The sequence below is a fragment of the Medicago truncatula genome, chromosome 7 (genome assembly GCF_003473485.1).
Source record: "Medicago truncatula cultivar Jemalong A17 chromosome 7, MtrunA17r5.0-ANR, whole genome shotgun sequence".
Lineage (NCBI taxonomy): Eukaryota > Viridiplantae > Streptophyta > Magnoliopsida > Fabales > Fabaceae > Medicago > Medicago truncatula.
The window spans coordinates 5,839,065-5,860,587 of NC_053048.1; the positions used below are offsets into that span (position 1 = coordinate 5,839,065).

Below are 21,523 nucleotides of genomic sequence, written 5' to 3' on the forward strand. Positions count from 1 at the left end.
TACTCTTTTATTTGTATTATATATTCCTTTATGTAATGAATAATAATGTTGGTGGATGTTCATTCTTGATCTTCCACATACTTGTAACTTCCACTAGTAAGTGGATTGTAATGTGTTTATTTATTTACCTATTTGTATCCTATAAATAGGACTCATGTTTTGATGTAAAGAGACACTTGTGAAGAAAATAATACAAAGACTTTCATCATATTCTTCTTCTTCTTCTTTGATCTTGTGCTTTGAGTTTATTTTATAACACGTTATCAACACGATACTCTGATCAACTGAGGTACGAAAGTTTATAGCCAGTAGCAGTGTTGTGCAAATGAAGATGTATAATAGGGGAAATTTTATTGAATGTGACCATTTTTGTGAGATACATTTAGAATAACTCGTGCATATTTACAGAAGAAGGAAAAAAAGGTATTGAAAAGTTACAGATTGAGAATGTATAGTATAGTTCTTGAATAATTAATTTGTTTTAAGGATCCCTGAAGGATCACTCAAATGAATAATTTTCTTGATCATTATTATGAAGATTTGGAATATAGTTCATGAAGAACTAAATTTTAATGTTAAATCATTCTTGAAGGATTTCAAAATTGTGATTTTATGCCTTTTGAATATGCTCCTGAAGTAGCAAAATTGAGAAAATATCAAGAATATTTTAAAAGATAAATCACATTTGTGATTGAGTAGTCATTGATTGAAATGATAAAGTCTCGTCTGATAAATTAAACATTATTTTTAGATTGAATCATCCATACTATTTGTTTCGTATAATCGACGTTGTCTTTATGGTAAGTGATATAGTAGAGACTTTCATCCATCTAGGCATTGAACATGTGAAGATTGTAAAATTCTATTATTATGATTTATGATTACGAACTTTACTATTTATGAGTTTCCACAACACATAATAATTAAAGGTAATGTCATCTCTTTACATATTCGATACTTATAATTTATGCTCTGCATTGTTTTTTGGTAGAATGTTCCACATAATTGGTTTGCCAATGAAATTGTAATTATTATGGTTGTGAGTGTGATGTTATTACTTCTTTTGAAAAGATTAAGTTTAAGAATATATTGTTTTGAATTGGGAACCTTGTTAGTTGACAAAAGATCTATAAATGAATTTTGTATTATTGATTCCTTCTAAAAAGTACTCCTCACTAAGACCGCATTAATTTTATGTATATTTTGTTGGATTTTGGTAGTGAATGAAAGATGTCTTTTGTAAAAGACTAAAAATGAAGTTATAATTATTGAAGATTCGAGAAGAGCAAATATTTTGTCTTATGTGAAACTAGTTTTATAATTACATTTGACACTATAATAAGTATTGAAGGCTCTAGATGAGAAAATATATTGTTACATGAAAGAATAGAGTTACACATTAAAAATGTATTATACTAATCTAAGTGTCATAATAATTTATTATGTTTTATGGACACCCTTCTAAATGAATGTCATATTAAAATAAGAAATGAAGGATAGGTTGAATATGTCTATATTATGAAACATTTTTTTGACAAATAAGTGTAGTGAAAAATTATATGTCTTTTCATCTATACTGACTACACATATTAGTGAAATTGATGCACATATTACTCTAAACCTGAAGTTTACATATTATATTATTAGTGCAATGGAAGAATGTATTATTGTAAACTAGAAGTTTACAAATTATATTAAATTTATCGTTGGCAAGACTGGTTGGGTTATCATGGATCTATTATGATGCAGAAACTAGTTGGAAAAAATTGAAGAGCTAAAAGATTCTTCAATCTAATAACTATTGTGTATTACTAGTTCCTAGAGAAAGTTGACAATTTAAAAGAACGAGTCTCTCACTTGTATAAGGTGATATTTAAATTAATGTGAGATTATTATGTCAACAAATTTGACTAAGAGTTTATTTTTCTGAACTTTTTAGAAAGCATTTGATAAGTATCATTTGTCAATTGATATTGAATAATCGGTAGCATATGCTCATAAAAATGGACTTGAAGATCTATTCTTTAGACATCTAAAGTTAATTGTATAATTGATACTTACGAGATCATGCCTTATAAACTCTAGTTTGGTTATGAGACCATGTCTTATAACTCTATTTTGGGAATCAATAATCTTGTATGTTGAGATATTGATCTGCATCAAGTCAACACATTACTATATATAAGTTCCCCCCTAATCTATCATTTGTTTTAGGTTAATAACCTAATATTTCTCATCCAAGTGCATTTTTGGATGTGTTGTGTGTATCACAAATTCACAATTGCTCCAATATAATGCACTAAGATAAATCTTGAAAGAATATTGGGAAAACATATTTGATATATATATGAATTTTCATCTATCATTATTATGTTGAGCCAACTTATTTACAACCCAATTATCAATTGATGGATTAGTTTTCTCAATATTAGGGAGAGATAATAAGCAGCTGAAAATATGAATCTGATGTTCAAATAAATTATTTGAAAGGAAATATTATTGTCTCATCTTGATCATCAACATATAACTCATTTGCAAGTTTAACAAATCAAATATCAGCTGCTAATACTCCAAATGAAATAGATGTCCTTGTCGGATATGCAAATGAGTCTCAACCGTGTCTGAAGCATGGAAGATCAATCGATTCCAAATATAAAAGGCCTCGAATAAGAAAAGGAGCTTAAAGGAATGATAACCCAAACGAGGATATAGAAACTCTAAATGAGTTATCTGAGATAGTTGATTTTTCAGTTCTAGAAGAACTAATCAGGTACCTAAAACTTATGAAATATTAATAAATTATGTCATGAATGAAAGATCTTAATGAAATGAGATGGAACCGAAATAAAGTCAACGTCGACGTGTTTTTGGATATAATATAGCGCTATATGTGATAAGTAATAATGAGGATCATGAGTTAAAGTCTATTAGAGACTGAAATGGAAAGAGACAATTCCAGTGAAATCAAACTTGTTTCATAAAGCATAATTTGTTTGGACTTGTAGTCCTCACTAGGGATGTAAATGGATATCCATGGATGCGGATAGTGTGATATTCGTGTCCGCTCCGTTTAATAAATATGAAATTCGTACCCTATCTATATCCGTGCAGATATCCGTTTAGCGGGTAATCCACGAATTTATACAAATATCCATGGATAACATTTATAAAAGGTTCATCACACATTTTCTTTTCTTTTTAGCAAAACATAATATCCATACAACAAAGATCATCGACTCAACAAAAACATAAATAAAGTCCCTTATATTTAATAAAAATAAAGTTATTTGATTTAACAAAAGCATAAGTAAAACTCATCATATTCAACAAAAATAAAGCTTCTTGCTTCAACAATTCTGACCACTTTCACTTCCTTTTAAAAAGCGTAATAACAAATAACATTCACAATACCGAAGATTTTTGCTTAGGAAGTTAAAAGGTATTAAGGTTATTTATGTCATTTACTTGGTTTAACAGCGGGTATGGATATCCGTTGGTGTGGATACCATTATATCTGCATCCGTATCCATTAATTAGTGGGTAGTTAAAATATCCGTTTATTTTATCCGTGAATATCCATTAAGCTATTTGCTCCGTGTCAGTGGCGGATTTTATTTGCAGATATCCACGGATGCAGATTTTTTTGCCATCCCTAGTCCTCACACTTGAAGGTGTGACGTTAAATGGATATATATGATTTTTCGCGCGAAAAGATAATTACAATGGTAAAGTACATATATAGAGAGTTTGATATGTTCACATGAAGTGAATTGATAAATGTCTACCATTTATTTTTAAGAGACATACATTCTTTAGACATATTCACCTGAAGTAGATTCAAGAGCTTTTTCATACTTGATTAAGTTTAGTAGCACATGAAAGACTCAAATCATATGAAAGATATGCTACAATATATTTGTATGACTCACTTGATAATGATATATGAAACTCCCCGAAGGATTTCATTTGCATAATACATACTATCAAAATTATTGAAAAGATGACATCATTTCTCCATTTTAAGGATATGGAAATAAATTCGTTATAATCAATTTTATGATAATGGTATAAAATATTATTAGAAATCCTGAAGAGATTCTAAAATTTGTTATTATATAAATGTTGTTGATATGGAGAAATCTAATTGATTATGCATTAGAATGATTGTGATGTCATTTGATGTGAGTAAAGATCATGCCCTCAAGAAAGTTATGAACAACTTGAATTGGTTAAGTGAGGACACTAATATATTTTGCTTATTATATATATCGTGGTATTTTATTTTTGTTAATATAGCAGGAAAGTCAAGCATACAATTTGTACCTTAGAGTAAGAACGATATCACTCAATCGTTTGAAAATGCTAACACTATAACAAGGAACTGGAAAATGTTCTTTATTAAAGATTATGATTTTATACATACAAGAAACTTGCGGTTTTTTAATTTAAAAAAAAGGTATTTTCAACAACTCAATATGAAAATATCTCAAGAACCGCTAATTTAGAGAAGAGTATGGAGATAGATCATATCTTCCTACAGAGTCACCGTCAAATAAAGATTTTGAGTAACTAGTATGAAAGATTATTTAAACTTCTTGATTGTCTTTATGAGGGGGAGACAAAAATATGTTCCGCACTATTTATCCCTTAACCATGATTTTATGTCCAAATTAAACCGCATATATTTAGATCGGAATAATCATCCAAACAAAATCGAACCGAATGTCATTTTTATTTCAAATGTAATAACTTTTTACCTCAAAACCAATGCAAACCACACCACAAACAACTTACGTGCCACTAAATTAGCTTGTCGTCGATTACAAAGTGAGAAGAGAGCATAGAGGGAGCATGTGTACCATTTAATTAAATCAACGGTGATAATTGATTCAATTTTCTCTCTCACTCTAGGGGTTTTTCATTTGTTAGAAGGGTTTTTCATTTGGTAGAACTGTCACCAATAACCGTCCTCAAAACCAACCCACTTCCTTCTTCATCAAAGGCGGCACCTACTATATCTATATCTTCCAAATTCCAATTCCATTTTCTACATATCTATGAATTTTGTTTCTCTTAACCCTTTTTCTTCTTCTTCACTTTTCATTTTTCTTCAACCAATTTTCATCTATGGTTAATTTAATGTTCACTACCACTGTTGAATCCTTACCCAATTCTCTTATCCACAACAAAAATTTCAAATTTTTGAAAAAATCTCATTTGGGCTTTTCATCAAACATGTGGCGAAATGTTTCCAAACAAGTCTGCATAGGTTTGTTACGTCGGAATGTTAACTACCCATCTCTTGTTTTCTCTCAAAATTCCATTTTGTCGGGTAATAACAAAGTTTTGTGTAATATTGGGAAGGAAATTGGAAGTGGGCGTGTGAGTAAATCGAGGTTTCAGTTAGTTGAGAATTTTGGTGGGTGTTGTTGTTCGCAATTTGATGCAAAGGGTTATTCTAGTGTTGCTGAGGCTGTTTCTTCTACTGATGTTGAGGATGAGAGGAATTTTCATAATTCGGGTTTTCGATTTGATGCTGAGAGATATTCTAGTGTTGCTGAGCCGCTTTCTTCAACCGACACGGAGGGAGATGATCTTTCTGTGATTGATGATGAAATTAAAGAGTTGTTGGAGGAGATGGAGAGAGAAGATAAGAGGAAGATTGATGAGTTTATGTTAAAAAATGAGGGGATTTTGCATAACGATGCAGAACAAGCTGATTCTGCCCCGGTTGATGACGAAATTAACGTGTTGTTGAAGGAGATGAAGAGAGAAGAGAGGAAGCAGAATGCCGGGTTTAGGTGGCATGGTTTGCCAGAGGCGAAATACAAGGAGTTGAGAAAAAGACAAGTGAAGATTGAGACTGAACTTTGGCAAGAAGCTGCAAGGGAATACAAAGAGCTTTTGATGGATATGTGCGAACAGAAGTTGGCACCTAATTTGCCTTACATGAAGTCACTGTTTCTTGGTTGGTTTGAGCCTCTAAGGGATGCAATTGAGAACGAGCAAGAGATGTACCGAAATATGAAGAAGAGGACAGCTTATGCACCTTACTTTCTTCAGTTGCCATCCGATAAGATGGCTGTAATTACTATGCATAAGATGATGGCGTTGTTGATGGCAGGAAGTGAGAAAGGATTTGTTGGCACTGCTAGGGTTGTCCAGGCCGTGTGCAGTGTAGGTGATTCCATTGAGCAAGAGGTGAGACAGATTGCATTTCTTGTGTTATTTCTTTTGTTTTTTGTTTGCACTTCAAGTTGATCAAATATGTTGATCAAAATAGTTCAACTTACTCAGTTTCATACTTATTTCGACCGAGAAACACCCTTAGAAAACTCACTAGTGACTGTAGGAAGTTTAAGAGGTATTAAAGGAGAAGAGAGGTCAATATTTCAAGTAGGCAAAGATATACATAGTGATCTATAATGGTAAAATTTTATGTCTTTTCATTATGTTTTTTATTTTAAGTTTTTTATATCATTATTTAACAATGTGTTTGAAGGTAGGAATGTTGTTATGTAATTCCTATTTGATTGGATTGAGGGTGGGAATCCCAAAATAGGGATTAGATGGGGACAATGCTTTTGTGAGGATTTTTGTGCGAATGAACCCAAAATGGGGGAGTGCATAACCTGCTATTCAACCTGTTCCACATTTTTCCTCCCTCCCTGGAAATCACATTCACATTCACATTCGGACATGTGCAAGTGAGTATGCAGAATGTAGTTATTAGACTTGATTAGCTTGAAGATGTATCCTTTCTAACAACAAAATTTTCATCCTTTTAAGTCCATTTATTCTGAACAGTAAACTTTCAAAGGAATATCATTATATGTATATAGTATCCTAATCCATTGTTGCACTCTTGCTATGTGTGTAACCTTATATCCTGCTTATTGTTACACTATAGGTTAGAATACACAAGTTCTTGGAAAAGAGTAGTAAGAAAAAACATGATAAAGGCAAGAAAAAGGAAGTAGTTGAGTCCACTGAAGTCATAAAGGAAGAAGAGAAACTGCGTAAAAAGGTCATCAATTTGATGAAAAAGCAGAAGCTTGCTGCAGTGAGAGGAATATTGAAGGGCCTTGACGATACAAAACCGTGGGGACCAGTTATGAAGACAAAGGTGTGCATAGTCTATTCTACTCTCTCAAAATGTTTGTTTTTCTATTTATTTGTTTTTTAACAAGATGCATCCTCTTCTCCACTGCACAGGTAGGAAGCCGCTTGATTGAACTTTTGGTTCAAACGGCATATATTCAACCACCATCAGAACCAGAATCAGACCAGTCACAAGATGGTGGACCTGATATCCGTCCTGCATTTGTGCATTCATTTAGAACGATGAAAGAGGCAGCGTGAGCTTTGATCTTTGCGTCTCATGGTTACAGTTATATTTTTCTCAACAATATTTTTTATTTTGACTTTTTTATCTTGTTTTTATCTAAGCAGGAAAATAGGCAGAAAATATGGTGTTATTGAATGTGACCCTCTAATTCTTAAAGGGCTTGACCGAACTGTAAGTATATTCTATTGCCTTCTGTTCTTTTAATTGAAATTCAAATTGAACTGTTCATCGTTAGAGGTATATCACGCAACATTTTAGCATAACTTTTTGTAAGGTTATTGAGCCTTTAGTTTGGAAAGGAGATTTGCATTATGTATTTCTCAAGCATTTCTAGTATTGTTATTTGTAACAGATATTTAGTTATTGAATTGAATCGAAGTTAGAAAAAATTTAAAATGTATTAATGGTGATGATGACCTAGAAGAATCATAGGATCTAGAAGATGAAGATAGGAGATGTGGGAATAGGGTGAAGAAAGAAGATAAAAGAGTATGAGAAGAATAAAAGTTAGTATATAAGGGAGAATCTAGCTTGAGCATTTTCTTGCGAATTTCAATTTAATCATTTTTCTAGATTCTTAATATATATTATTTCTATACCGGATAGCTTAGTGCATTTCAACCTTTTTGTTTGAAAGACTATTTTTTTGTTTACCAGGATACTACCTGAAATATAATCCTAAACAATCTAACTCCCTATTTGTAAAATGGCCTAAACCTCTGATTCTAGAAATCTTTGTAGAGATGGGCAGTTTTTGGTGTCATGCAGTTTATTTATTTGGTTGGAGCATAATGCTCATATATTCAAAGATAGACCTTTATCTTCAAGCCCGCAGTGGCCCTTGCTTAACCCATCAAAGCAGACATCTCCAGCGTTATGCTGTGGTTGTCATTGTCTCCAGTTTTTTTTTTTTGACTGAAGTCTCTGTTTGTTCAGTGTTGTTAAATGGTGGCCATGGCATGGCAAATTAAGGAAGAAGGGGTGGAATTAGGGGAAAAAACATAGATATTAAGGTAGGAAATAAAATTGAGTAATTTGTTTCTGTTAGTTGATTTGTCCGTGGGACAACTTTTTGTCTCACGGTTTGTTGAGTAGCAAAATTTTGCGTTTTTGTGTTGTTCTTCGTTCCATGTTGTGTTGTTCTATGATAATTTTTTGAATCAAACATGAAAGAATTACCTCAGTGTTGTTTAGTCTCGTTAATTTGTAAATCAAACGGACCTGACAGTTTATTGTGCTCAGGGAGGGTAGGATTAAGTTTAGATAGATAGTCCTTGAGTTTATTGGTTTTTCTCTCACGGACTGGGCACATCAAAGCTCGTTTCTTCTTTTTAAATATTCCTTTCTTGTTTTAACCCATAGTGTGGCTAGTGGTTATCTCTTAGGATCCTAGTAGTTGATTAGTGGAAAATCACATATACCATGCTGCAGTTGGTTGGTCTTGAGGGTTGGCACTTGGAGCTGAGTAAATTCCTCCTTCTCTCCGTGGTCTTTCTCCATATCCTTGATTGAACGTCACCAATTTTTCATAGGGTTATTAGCTTATCTTGTTGGGTATTAAAAGCACCATTATATGTATTGTTTATTTCAATTTCAATAAGATATGAACATAGATTGCATTGCGTCCTGCATTGATTTTATGTTTATGTTAAAAGTCGTATCTCCTATTTTTGGGTTCTACAAATTATTGATTTCTTTTATTCTTTTTTAACAGGCAAAAAGTATGGTCATTCCTTATATGCCTATGGTTGTTCCACCGGTCAACTGGACAGGGTATGATAACTTAACACTTTTGACTGCTGTCTTGCTAAGCTTCTACTTATCACTTTTGTACTCAAAGCTACCCCAAATGAGCACTCTCCTTTCACACTAGAGCATTCTCTAGTGACTAGATTTAATTATTCAAAGCTATCTTTCCCTCTACCAATTGAGGGCTATTTAAAGACTTTCTAAGAATAACAAAATAACAACTCTTAACAACCACCTAACAAACTTATCAACCTACTAGCTAACTCTTAACTACACTAATTAACCTAAGTTATATAGCCTAACAGATACAGTTTTGTTCTTAAGCTTCTTTGTTTCGTGGTATTACTTCATCTGTGGTTTCAAGTGTGTTTTTATCTCTGATCAGCACTGCCGTTAGACTGTCTTGCTTTATCTAGCCCATCATACTTGTGTTTCTTCTACAGTTAGTTTCTTCTACCTAACTGTAGTATCAACCAAGTAAACTACTGCCTTTTGCAATTGACTTCAAAATATGAAAAGGATTTTCTTCATGCACTATCAACAATCAATTATACAATTCAATGTTTACAAAATGCATATGTATATTACTGTTTTACTTCTTTTGGATGAATGGCTAACGTGGAGCTGATTCTCAATTTTCCCTATGACGCACTTTTGCAGTTTTGACAAAGGCGGATACTTGTTCTTACCCTCCTATGTCATGCGCACTCATGGAGTCAAGCAACAACGAGAGGCTGTTAAGAAAGTCCCTAGAAAGCAATTAGAGCCTGTATTTGAGGTCTGAATTTATTTTGGTTGTCATGCATTTTGGGCCGTGTTATATTATATTATATTATATTCTTTTCATATGTTTTTGTCTAAATAGTGATTTTTTATAACGCGTGTACATCTAAAACTCTTGATTAGGCTCTGGATACTCTCGGGAATACAAAATGGAGGGTAAATAACAAGGTGCTCAGTGTTGTTGATAGGATATGGGCTGGTGGAGGCCGACTTGCTGGTTTGGTGGACCGCAATGATGTAAGCTGAACTATACAATTGCCTTTTTCTTCTTTTGTTTTTATTGATATTTTATTGTTGGTTGTTAGCTTATTTACTTGTTTATGTGTAAATATTCAAGATTTAGGAATTGTTAATTTTGCATTTTGTGTTTCAAGAAACTTATGGTTGATTGGTTTGAAATGGTGGTCAATTTTCTATTGTAGGTTGAAATTCCTGAGGAGCTAGAATCTGATGATGAAGCAGAGAAAAAGAAATGGAAATGGAAGGTCAAATCTGTGAAGAAAGAGAACAGGGAGAGATATTCACTACGTTGTGACACAGAACTTAAACTTGCTGTATGCTTTCTTGATATTCATGTGTATTGTCTTGTAGTCAGTATTTTTTGTCAAGCTACTCACTCATTGATATCTATGGTTGCAGGTAGCACGTAAAATGAAGGATGAAGAGTGTTTTTACTACCCGCATAACCTTGATTTTCGGGGCCGTGCATATCCCATGCATCCACACTTAAATCATCTTGGTTCAGATGTATGCCGAGGGATATTGGAATTTGCAGATGGACGTCCTCTTGGAAAATCTGGTTTGCACTGGCTGAAGATACACTTGGCAAATCTTTACGGTGGTGGTGTTGATAAACTATCGAATGAAGGTCGCATAACTTTCGTTGAAAATCATCTTGATGAGATATTTGATTCTGCTGAACAACCTATGGAAGGGAGACGGTGGTGGTTGAATGCAGAAGATCCGTTCCAGTTCTTAGCTGCATGCATGACTCTAACTGAAGCTTTAAAAATTTCTACACCAGAGTCATTTATATCACATATTCCAGTACATCAGGTATTTTCACGATGTGAATGAACTTTGACATGTCAAAATATGCTAAGGTGTTCATAATTTTGCTTGGATTAATTTTGTTTTTGAGGTTATGAATCTTATGATACATGCATGCCTTCTATGAATTGAGGTGAAACTACTAATGGATTACTTCTGCTGAAACAGACACCACACACACACACACACACACACACACACACAACACACACAAACACACAGACATAATATACACTCTCACCAGGCCCACAATATTGAGAGCCTCGTGCTCTTGGCTATCCTTATCTTTCTCCCGTTTATAATATATTATTATAAAATAATTAAGTCTCAGTGTTACGATGGCAATTGCTTCGTGCAAAAGTGACCAGCGTAATCTATTCCTACTGATTCTTTGTTGTCTGATATTAAAAACCAATTTCATTGTCAAGTTCATGTTATCATCATGTTTATGAACTAATCACTATTTGTACTTCTATAATTTTTTGTCATAGGATGGCTCTTGCAACGGCTTACAACATTATGCTGCTTTAGGAAGAGACAAGGTAGATGGCTTTATCAATTAGAAGATTTCCATGTTTCTTTTTCCAATTTTTGAGTTTCAAGTTATTTACTCCTAGGTATTAGAGATCAAGTTAGGGGATGAATACCACTTCTGAATCTAGCTGTCTTTAAGGCCCTGTTGGGGATGAGGTGAATACCAATCATCTTTATGGAACAAGTTTTGTTTTCAAATTTAACTTTTCAAATAAAAACCAGAAACCTAGAACAACTACGAATGGACCTTCAGATTTTGATGGTTGTGGAAAATGATTTTGGTTTGAGTATCACATTACACTATCCATGTGCCTTTTCCCAACATCTTAAGCTTTTGGACATGGTCCCAGACTGGTCTTGTCAAATGTAGATCAATGGCTGAAACATGTACTTCTGTTGTCATGTACTCGATTTGTTAGTGTAAATATTCGAGTATCATGTGTTTTATGAGAATTCTTAATATTTTAAAAAATAAATGCTTTCTGTGTTCCCTTGGTATCTTCATCTCCTATGATGTTTCTGGTCCCTATCTTATATAGCCTTCTATTCAATTTTCCATTTTTGAACAAAACTATATGGCTTATGGGAGATTTCTATTTAATAATAATAATTTGTTATTTATTTATTTGTTTCATTCAGTTAGGAGCTGCTGCTGTCAATCTAGTTGCAGGAGAGAAGCCAGCTGATGTTTACTCGGGTATAGCAGCTAGGTGAGTATTTGTGTATATTGTTACATATAGGCCAAATACCACGTTTGGTCCTTTTAATTTGACAGAATTCCCAAGTTAGTCCTTTTAAGTTTCAAAAGTTTCAAATAGATCCTTTTAGTTTGATAAAATTCCCAAGTTAGTCCTTTTAAGTTTCAAAAGTTTCAAATAGGTCCTTTTAGTTGATAAACTATTTCACCGTTACCCCTGCAGTCAGTTAATAATTAATTGATGTTGATGTAGTCATTAAGTTGTTGACTTGGATCAAAACGCCGCCTTTTAAAATCTCCAGGGTGTCAAAACGTTACGGTTAATGGTCACAAATATCATTCTAGCATTATAAATGTTGTTTAATTGTGCTAGAAATGCATTTGTTGTTGTAAAAATATCTGCCTTTCTAGCACTATAAATGATTATTTGTGACCATTAAACGTAGCGTTTTGACACCCTGGAGCTTTTAAAAGGCAGCATTTTGATCAAACTCAACAACTTAACGACTACATCAGCATCAGTTAAACGGATACTGATAGCAGGGGTAACGGTGAAATAGTTATCAACTAAAAAGACTTATTTGAAACTTAAAGGACTAACTTGGGAATTCTGTCAAACTAAAAGGACCTAATTGAAACTTTAAAACTTAAAGGACTAACTTGGGAATTTTGTCAAACTAAAAGGACCAAAAGTGGTATTTGGCCTTACATATATTATACATAGTTTAAAGTTAAGATAACAATAATGAGCTTTCATGGTTTATTGATTGTGATAATATGATATGAAGAGAAAACGGTAAGAGTGTGATAAGAGAGAAAGAACAGGTAGATTGTTTGTGTTTCGAAATAAGGAAGGGGAAATAAATAGAGAAGAGAGAAATCGCATAATTTTTAACGGACAGAATTATCCTCATTAATATCCACTCTCTGCCTAGCACCAGGGACAAACAATCCCTTACTTGGTTCTTTGTTCCCATCTTTGGAGAGAAGACGAAAATGTGTGTATCCCACAGATTTTTTTTTCCTGACACGTTTATCTTCTGGATCAATCAATGGAGATTCCCTGTCTCTCCCCAACACCTCTTACCCTTTTCTCTCTTCCCTATTTCTCCTCAACCAATCACACTTAGTGTTTTGCATATTGTCATAACTTACCTCTCCTCTCTTAGCATAGTTAACAGTCTCTTGTCCAAATTTGTTCCCCTTATATCTAATATGATGATTTGGTTTTTTATTTCTTGCCTAGCTTTATTTTGGAATATTCCACAGACCTTGAATACAATTTATAATTAAGGCACATTTGTTTAAGATGTCTGATCAACATGTTGATTTTTCTTTAGATCACCTTGTAGATGTTTTTAAGTACTCATATTGGTTTAGAGTGCATTAGTTATTTACAATGAAGATGATAATTTTGCATACAAGGAGCACTCTCTTTTCACACTAGATAATTCTCTAGTCACAAAATTTAATTATTCAAAGCTTTCCCCTCAAACAATTGAGGGCTATTTAAAGACTTTATAAGAATAACCAAAATAACAACTTCTAACAACCACCTAACAAACTTATCAACTATATCCAAATTTGTGTTCAAATATAGATGATTTTTAAGGTGTTCAAATGTATACATGATATTAACAACGATTTGTGTTCTAATATACACTTGGAAAATTGTGGTTAATGGCATTCAAAATCGTGGTTAATTGTGTTTAGTTGATGGTTTAATGAGTTGCGACACCTTGTTAGCTATTCAAAATCCTTATCTATCCAAATTTGTGTTCAAATATAGATGATTTTAAGGTGTTCAAAATATACACATGATATTCAGTAACAACGATGTGTTCCAGTATACACTTGAAAAATTGTGGTTAATCACACACAAAACCGTGGTTAATTGTGTTTACTTGATGGTTGAATGAGTTGCAACGACACCTTGTTATATTCATTAACCATCTAGTGAACGTAATTAACCATATATTTAAACTGCATTAATCATCTAAGTTTTGTAAAAAATAATTGTCAATTTTGTGTCGATAATAATTTGTTGTCAACTTCGTGTCAAAATAACACAACTCTTGAACTACTTGTTGCTTTTAGTGGTTATAGACAGCATGAAGACTTTCTTGCATTAGGTTGTGAGTTTTACGCCTGTTGTCAATATTTTAGTTCGTTTTATCAAAAAGTTAGGTTTATGGAGTAATCGTTTTTCTTGATCTGTTGTTCGGTTTATTATTTATTTGTAGTCATTCTAATTTTCAATAGCTCTTCTTTTTGTTTATTTTCTTCCTGATCTCTTTTGACTTGAATTGTGAGGGATATCTTCTATAAAACACCTCATCATAACAAAACAATTCTATGCAGGGTATTAGCAATCATGAAAATCGATGCTCAGAAAGATCCGGAAACTTTTTCTGAAGCTCGTCATGCAAAGATTTTGGTTAATCAGGTTATCTACTCTTCCTTTGGTGTGATATGGTTCATATTTTTACAAGGAGATATTGGAACTTATAGCTGTTAGAAAGAATAAATTAAAAAATAAATCATAAACACAAATGAAAATAATTTATTCCCTGACCAATTCCAGTAGATGCTTGTTTTTTCGTATTCATTCCTCATCTCAAAACTGATTTTGAGCTGATTGAACTTTGTCTAGGTGGATAGAAAATTGGTCAAGCAGACGGTGATGACATCAGTTTACGGTGTCACATACATTGGAGCACGGGAACAGATAAAGAGAAGGTTGAAAGAAAGAGATGCTATTGCAGATGATTCAGAGCTCTTTGGTGCTGCTTGTTATGCTGCAAAGGTTAGAGGGTTAAAATGGTGGTGTTTTAAATAGACCTTCTCCTGGTTAAGCATGTAACATTTGTATCATCTTTATTTCCTTCTCAGGTGACCTTAACCGCCTTACAGGAGATGTTTGAAGGCGCGCGAAGTATCATGAACTGGCTTGGTGACTGTGCAAAAGTATGTTACATTACTCCTTTTACTGACATATCTACAATAGACAGGCATATTGTCACACTTAGAAATGGAAATGAAAAATATAAAATGCTAATCTCTCGAGGGAGGGGGCTTTGTTTAATTGTGTTATGATATGATTATGACCAAGACAATTGGAACAGGTGATTGCATCTGAAAATGAACCAGTGTGTTGGACCACTCCTCTTGGACTTCCCGTGGTGCAACCTTACCGTTATCAAGGAAGGCATATTGTGAGTGCAACATAATTTTCCTGGAACTACATCACCAGTACTTCTTTCAAGTTCCCATTATTCTAGGCTGTTGATAAGTTATTAAGCTTTTATTATTATGTGTTGCAGGTCAAAACTTCACTTCAAATGTTAACATTGAAACGAGAAACCGACAAGGTAATTTATAACAATATTTATCGACTTGTTTGAGGGTAATAAAGGAAGATTTGGGAGGATATTTATAGAAAATAATTACCGCGTAAGGTTACTATTGAATTAAAAATATAAAATCTCATGCTTGGGGATTTATGATTCCGTTGGGCTTCACATCACACACTCAAGCACAGTGGGAATTAGAGCTGATTAGATAGAATCTGAGCTGCCTATGGTCATCTCATATTATGCATGAGCTTTTTCTCTGATTATCTTGAATGACAGGCTTTTGCAGTTCAAAAATTTCGATAGTTTTAGTTTATTATTATGAATATTTACCCCGTTTTTTTTCATATATTCATATGAATGGTTTGCAAACAGTTATAGCATAGTTTATTTTGGAGAAAATTTCAGTATTTTGATTTGTTTTTCATTTTCCAGATCTAAATTTAAAATTTTATTATCAAATATTGCAGGTCATGGTCAAGCGGCAGAGAACCGCATTTCCGCCAAATTTTGTTCATTCACTTGATGGTTCTCATATGATGATGACTGCGATTGCCTGCAAAAAGGCAGGATTGAGTTTTGCAGGTATTTCCTTGTTAGGTTATTTCCTTGGTTTCAATATTAAACCCTATTAGGCCATGGTGGAGACCCCACCACTAAAATTAAATGCTAGTGAGCTAAGCTCATGGTTCCATTCGTGTTTGATCTATTATCTATTATAATTGCAATGCTGATGATGATTAATAATTGATTTATATGCTTGTAGGGGTCCATGATTCATATTGGACGCACGCATGTGATGTTGATAATATGAACAGAATACTAAGAGAGAAGTTTGTAGAACTCTATGAGACTCCAATTCTTGAAAACGTATGTGGTTTAAATGCTCATTTTTTTATATCCAATGCTATCTTGTTCCTAAGTATAGTTTACTTGAGGTGAAATTAATTTCGGAAGTGTAAAATTTGTATGTAATTAACAACAGATTGTTTTATTGGATTTCATTTCTTCCTTCTGCATTGCTTAAGAAGAGAAGATTTAACTGCACTTCCCGAACACATTTTGAATTATACAAAAATAAATAAGTCTAATTCAGTGGTGGGGAAAATGTTTGAAATTATGAAAACTGTAGAACTATATTTCCAAGTTAAAAAATAGGGGATTAAAATTGTGAATCAGTAAAAATAGAGAGATCAAAAGTACATTTATGCCAAAAGAAAAAGAAGCTAAAACCATGCTATTATATTATGTAACAAGATTCACAGTTATTATTGCTTAATAATGCGTCTTAATTTATTTAAATTTATTTTGAATTTGATTTTTGTATTTTATTCTGTTTTTAATTTTTTACATTGTTTAACTTGTGAACAGTTATTGGAGAGCTTTCAAGAGTCATTCCCATCTTTGGAATTTCCACCCTTACCCGAACGTGGAAACTTAGATTTGAATGAAGTTTTAGAGTCACCATATTTCTTCAACTGATACTGATCTACTGTCTTCTCTATGCTTGGATTGGATTCAGTCTTTTAGACTTTGCTGACAATAGTTGTCTGTGTGAGCTCGGCGCAAGGACGATATAACTGATGAAAGTTCTCATTCTAGAGGCTATTTCGGTGTCTGTATATATCTTCAACGGCATGCAGAGTTTTAAGGAGGGCCTTAAGCGATGACATTATCTTCATCCTACTTTTTGATCCGTGAGAGATAGAAGGCTATTTACGCTGGTGTGTGCAATAATCAAGATTCAGGAATGAGTTAAAGTTTGCATTTTCGGTCACTGCAGCAAAGAAAATAGATTTCAATTATTTATTTTTAAAAGAATCTTGGGAACTTTTCATAATTTGAGTAGCAAATTTGTGACCAAACTCAACTCCTGAGTCACCTTGCAAATTATGCCATGGATAGCTGCAGAGAATTCTACACTATACAACTTTTTATATTGTTGTAAATATAGGACATGTTTGAATTAGTGTAGCCACATGAATTATAGTAAATAATTATTTTCACAAGTTTCACATTCCTCTTTGCCATTGAGCTTGATGAAATATGTCATGAATGAACGACTGAAGGAGGAACAGAACCTGATTAAATGGTGAAGATTTTCTTAGGGAGTGTATCTCAATCTATAATCAAATGGGTCAAGAGTTTGGCATATCTAAAAGAAAAATGTTGACAAATTTTTCACGAATGTTGTATATGCATTGTTCATCAAAGATATAAGAGATAAATTAGTTTTGCCAAAGAATAAATTAGTTTGAGAGTTAAATTTTTAGCTGGAGTAATTCTTGGTTAGACTTTAGTTATCTTCCGAGAGCTTCTTAGCCTTGTAACTTTAATTAATGTCACTTTAATAAATATTTTTTTATCCTCTTCCCCAATTTAAAAAAATAAATAATGCAGAGAGACTAATGTGTAGGTACCATAAAAATGGAGTTGAGACAAATATTATAATTTTACATATTTTGGGCATGTGTTGAGTCTTAACTCTTAAAACACAATATGGTGCTGAGACCAGCTCAACAAGGTAACTACCTCGATTGTGCCTTGTCATTGATGTGGAAGTTACCTAGTTTCTTTCCTCTTTATATAACAGTTTTCACCAAGAACTAATGGTCGAATATTTAGTTTATGAAGCATACTCTTAAATAAACACAAGTTTTTTCGAACTCTATTTATACCTTCCACCGTCTTTTAAATTATTATCATTTTAATTCAAAGTATTTTAAATTTCCAGCAATTTAAAATATAAGAGTTTCTTTTTTAATTCTTTTACCTTGTTCGCATTTTATTTTTCAAGTCATTTTAATTTCAATTAGGCATGACAACAATACCCGTCCCCATGGGTACCCGCCCATACCCACCCCGATTTGACGGATTTTCCCCGCTTTGACTGGATTTGGTTATAGGTTTGGGTTTTCCCTGATTTCAAAGTACGGATATGGGATGGGTAACGGGGTTATATGTACCCACCCCTAACCCATACCCATACACATCCCAAATGTAAAAAATTACTTTTTTTACCCCCTTTTATATAAATAGAAACACAACCCTAGATCATTTCACTCCAGTCCAAAAGGCAGATGTCATTGTCAGACGGCACTTTTCTGGATTCTCTCTCAAGCAGTCAACGCTGCTCACAAAGCTGGTAATTCAATATTGGTTTTCTGGGTTCATTTCTTTCACAACGCTGATCACATTTCTGGGTTCATTTCATTCATTCCCTTATTATCTGAATTTATCAATATCGATTTTGTTTTGAATATGAATTGTTTTCAGGTAATTCAAAAAGGACTCTATCAGACCAAGCACGTCCAACACAGGATCGGTTTGTTTCCCTTTCTCATAAAATATCATTAGTTTTATTTTTTTAATCTGTATTTGGGAATTGTCTTCAATATTATTGCAATCGGTGTTGATTTATAGGCACCTAACTGATATACGCTACACATTTGAGAATTGTATATAGGACTAAAACTTTCTCTTTTGATTTTATTACATTTTTGAAATTTGCTTTCAATACACATGATTTTATTGCATATTTGGATTTTTCTTATTGTTATTATTTGAAATGCTAGGTTATGTCACTCCATTGAACTGAACATCATGTTTGGATTAGGCATAGAGAACTGAATTGCATATTTGAATTTTTCTTATTGTTTTTCTTATTTTTTTATTGCATATTTGGATATTTCTTATTGTTATTACTTCACATGTCATGATAAATTCTTAAATTCATTAATTATATGATGATGAATATTTTGAGCACCTAGTAGAAGCGGTTTCTTGAACTACACTTTGCCTACCATATTCCCACTAGCTACTCCAATGCCAATGAATATGATGAGCAAGTTGCTTGGTTCTGTCACTCCATGTGATGTACTGATAGACACAAATTTATCTTGTATGAGGACATGCTTTTAGAGAATAAAATTATTTTTTCCCTGTATATCGAGTCTTTTTCTGCATTTGTTTGGCTCAACTTTTTTATTCAATTCAACTGGATTTTTTTTGTAAGCATAAATCAGAGATAAAAAGCTCTGATTTTTTTTTGTTTTTGAAATCAACAGGAAATGGACATGGATAATGTTGGTGATTCTCAGGCAATCATCATTTCACAAGAAAGTGCACACCAAACTACTACTGGTCTCACCCCCTCATCATCTCAACCACCACCACCACCAAATGAAACAATAGAAGCAAGAAATTGCAAGAAATTGCAAAAGATGTATTAGCAGTTCCTATTACTTCAGTAGCTTCTGAATCAACATTTAGTACAAGTGAAAATATCTTAAGCCCGCATCGTAGTCGACTTCATTGGACAACCTTGGAGGCTTTGATGTGTGCTAGAAGTTGGCTATGGAGCAAGGAGAACAATGGTATGTTTTTAAACTATTCTTTCAATTTACATATCTTAAGGGATGACAAATCCTTTGTATTTTTTAGGTAACTACCATCTGTACTGCATTTGCATTATTTACAGGTGATGTGAATTCTCAATTATGTAATGAGTTTGCAACTTTACCCAATGAAATAGAACCTGATGATGAATGTAAGATCTTTATTCCATTTATTTAATACTACCTTCCAATTTATTAACTTTAATGCTTATAGTTTAACTTGTATTTTTTATTATATAGGTGAAATATTGGCCAGTGGTGTTACTTCCCATTTTGAAGAGTGAAGCTGAAGATGTAGGTAGCATATAGAAAAAGACTGCAGACAACTTTTATGTGGCTATTTATTTTAGCAATTTTAAATTTTTGATGAACAATTATGTGGTTTGGATTTGGTTATGTTATTTTAATAAATTGGATCATATAGGTTAATTTTGAACATTGATATTTTGGTTATGTTATTTGGTTTTTTTGTTATGTTATTTGGTTTAATAATTCCTGATATAAAAATTGCCTTTGATTTTTAAAGGACCAATCAAATCATTATGTTAAGGAAATATTAAAGGGAACATAATGATTTACAATATTGCCATTGTGGTTTGAAAAAAAAAAAACTTTTTTTTTTTATTAAAAAATGATTCACTCCGAATATGGGGATGGGGAAGGGATCCCCGAACCCGTCGGGGACGGGGATAGGATTCTATTTCTCATCCCCGTTGGATATGAGTAGGGTAACAGGTAAGTATATGAGAATAGGGTATGGGGACGGGGGAGGTAAAACTCATCCCCACCCCGCCCCATTGCCATGCCTAATTCCAACACTTTATTTTCTAAATCATTTATCTTTCAAGTCAATTTGACTTCGACAATTACATTTTCTTATCATATTTATCTTTCAATCTTTTAAATTTCAAGTCTTTGACTTTCAACTTCATTGAAGTAACTTGTTTTTTACATTATCGGTGTTTACTTTTGAAGCAACATATCAATCTTAAACCATCTTTAGGATTCAACTATGTTCTTAATTTTCATTTTACTAGATAGTACATGTACATTTCCTTTTAATTAATTTGTCTAATAAATTTGTATACGAAATATATGTAAAGCTAATTCAAAATTTAAAGGTCAGGATGGTATTGTTAGTATGTGATGGAATACAACATAATTCAAGATGATAATTAAGTGTCATTCCCAATCTTATAACTAACAAAAATATTTCCATCTTCATTAATATGCAAGTTTTCAAGGTAATCAAATTATGTGTCCCTCAACCCTTAAACAAATTGGATAACATCCTACTATTTGTTAAGCCAAACTACAATAGTACAATTTGTAGAAACCCAAGATTCCTCCAATGCATGGTACAAGTGCATCATGTAACACAACTTTGGTTTCAATGAATAAAATTGTACCACTAAATTCTTTTGCAATTGAATGCCTTGATGAAGCACCATGGTCTTCACCAAATCAAGAAGTATGTGCATGAATTGCAAATCCTGATGTACCATGACTACTAATCCAAAAGCTTGCATTTGTTTGCAAGGCTATAATTCTCGAACGTTGCTTTTCTGACATTAGATGTTTCCTAATGACACACATGAAAATGACTAAAATA

The 21,523-nt window shown here is 32.9% G+C and overlaps 2 protein-coding genes across 2 annotated transcripts; both read left to right on the forward strand.

Annotated features, from left to right (window-relative positions):
- The first annotated feature begins 4,906 nt into the window (after positions 1-4,906).
- On the forward strand, positions 4,907-17,531 carry LOC11433844 (DNA-directed RNA polymerase 2, chloroplastic/mitochondrial). Its single transcript, XM_039827367.1, has 19 exons — positions 4,907-6,201; positions 6,911-7,126; positions 7,216-7,358; positions 7,453-7,519; positions 9,063-9,121; positions 9,758-9,875; positions 10,004-10,117; positions 10,303-10,434; positions 10,520-10,936; positions 11,422-11,472; positions 12,104-12,174; positions 14,523-14,607; positions 14,815-14,967; positions 15,054-15,128; positions 15,287-15,376; positions 15,485-15,532; positions 15,985-16,099; positions 16,281-16,384; positions 16,886-17,531. Exons 1-19 carry the CDS (start codon positions 5,128-5,130, stop codon positions 16,994-16,996), a joined length of 3,243 nt encoding a protein of 1,080 aa, XP_039683301.1. The 5' UTR covers positions 4,907-5,127; the 3' UTR covers positions 16,997-17,531.
- Positions 17,532-18,013: 482 nt separating this feature from the next.
- On the forward strand, positions 18,014-20,284 carry LOC112416514 (uncharacterized). Its single transcript, XM_039827806.1, has 6 exons — positions 18,014-18,038; positions 18,791-18,839; positions 19,582-19,669; positions 19,812-19,890; positions 19,995-20,063; positions 20,152-20,284. The coding sequence occupies exons 1-6, from the start codon at positions 18,014-18,016 to the stop codon at positions 20,193-20,195; spliced, it is 354 nt and encodes a 117-aa protein (XP_039683740.1). The 3' UTR covers positions 20,196-20,284.
- Positions 20,285-21,523: the final 1,239 nt, after the last annotated feature.

Bases quoted from the DNA above. Each gene is read 5' to 3' on its own strand.
- LOC11433844 (XM_039827367.1), top strand. From the start codon at position 5,128: ATGGTTAATTTAATGTTCACTACCACTGTTGAATCCTTACCCAATTCT. The intron at 12,175-14,522 runs GTGAGTATTTGT...AATTCTATGCAG, and splicing joins TACTCGGGTATAGCAGCTAG to GGTATTAGCAATCATGAAAA. The intron at 15,533-15,984 runs GTAATTTATAAC...CAAATATTGCAG, and splicing joins TGAAACGAGAAACCGACAAG to GTCATGGTCAAGCGGCAGAG.
- LOC112416514 (XM_039827806.1), top strand. From the start codon at position 18,014: ATGGTGCTGAGACCAGCTCAACAAG. The intron at 18,840-19,581 runs GTTTGTTTCCCT...TGAAATCAACAG, and splicing joins GCACGTCCAACACAGGATCG to GAAATGGACATGGATAATGT. The intron at 20,064-20,151 runs GTAAGATCTTTA...TTTATTATATAG, and splicing joins AATAGAACCTGATGATGAAT to GTGAAATATTGGCCAGTGGT.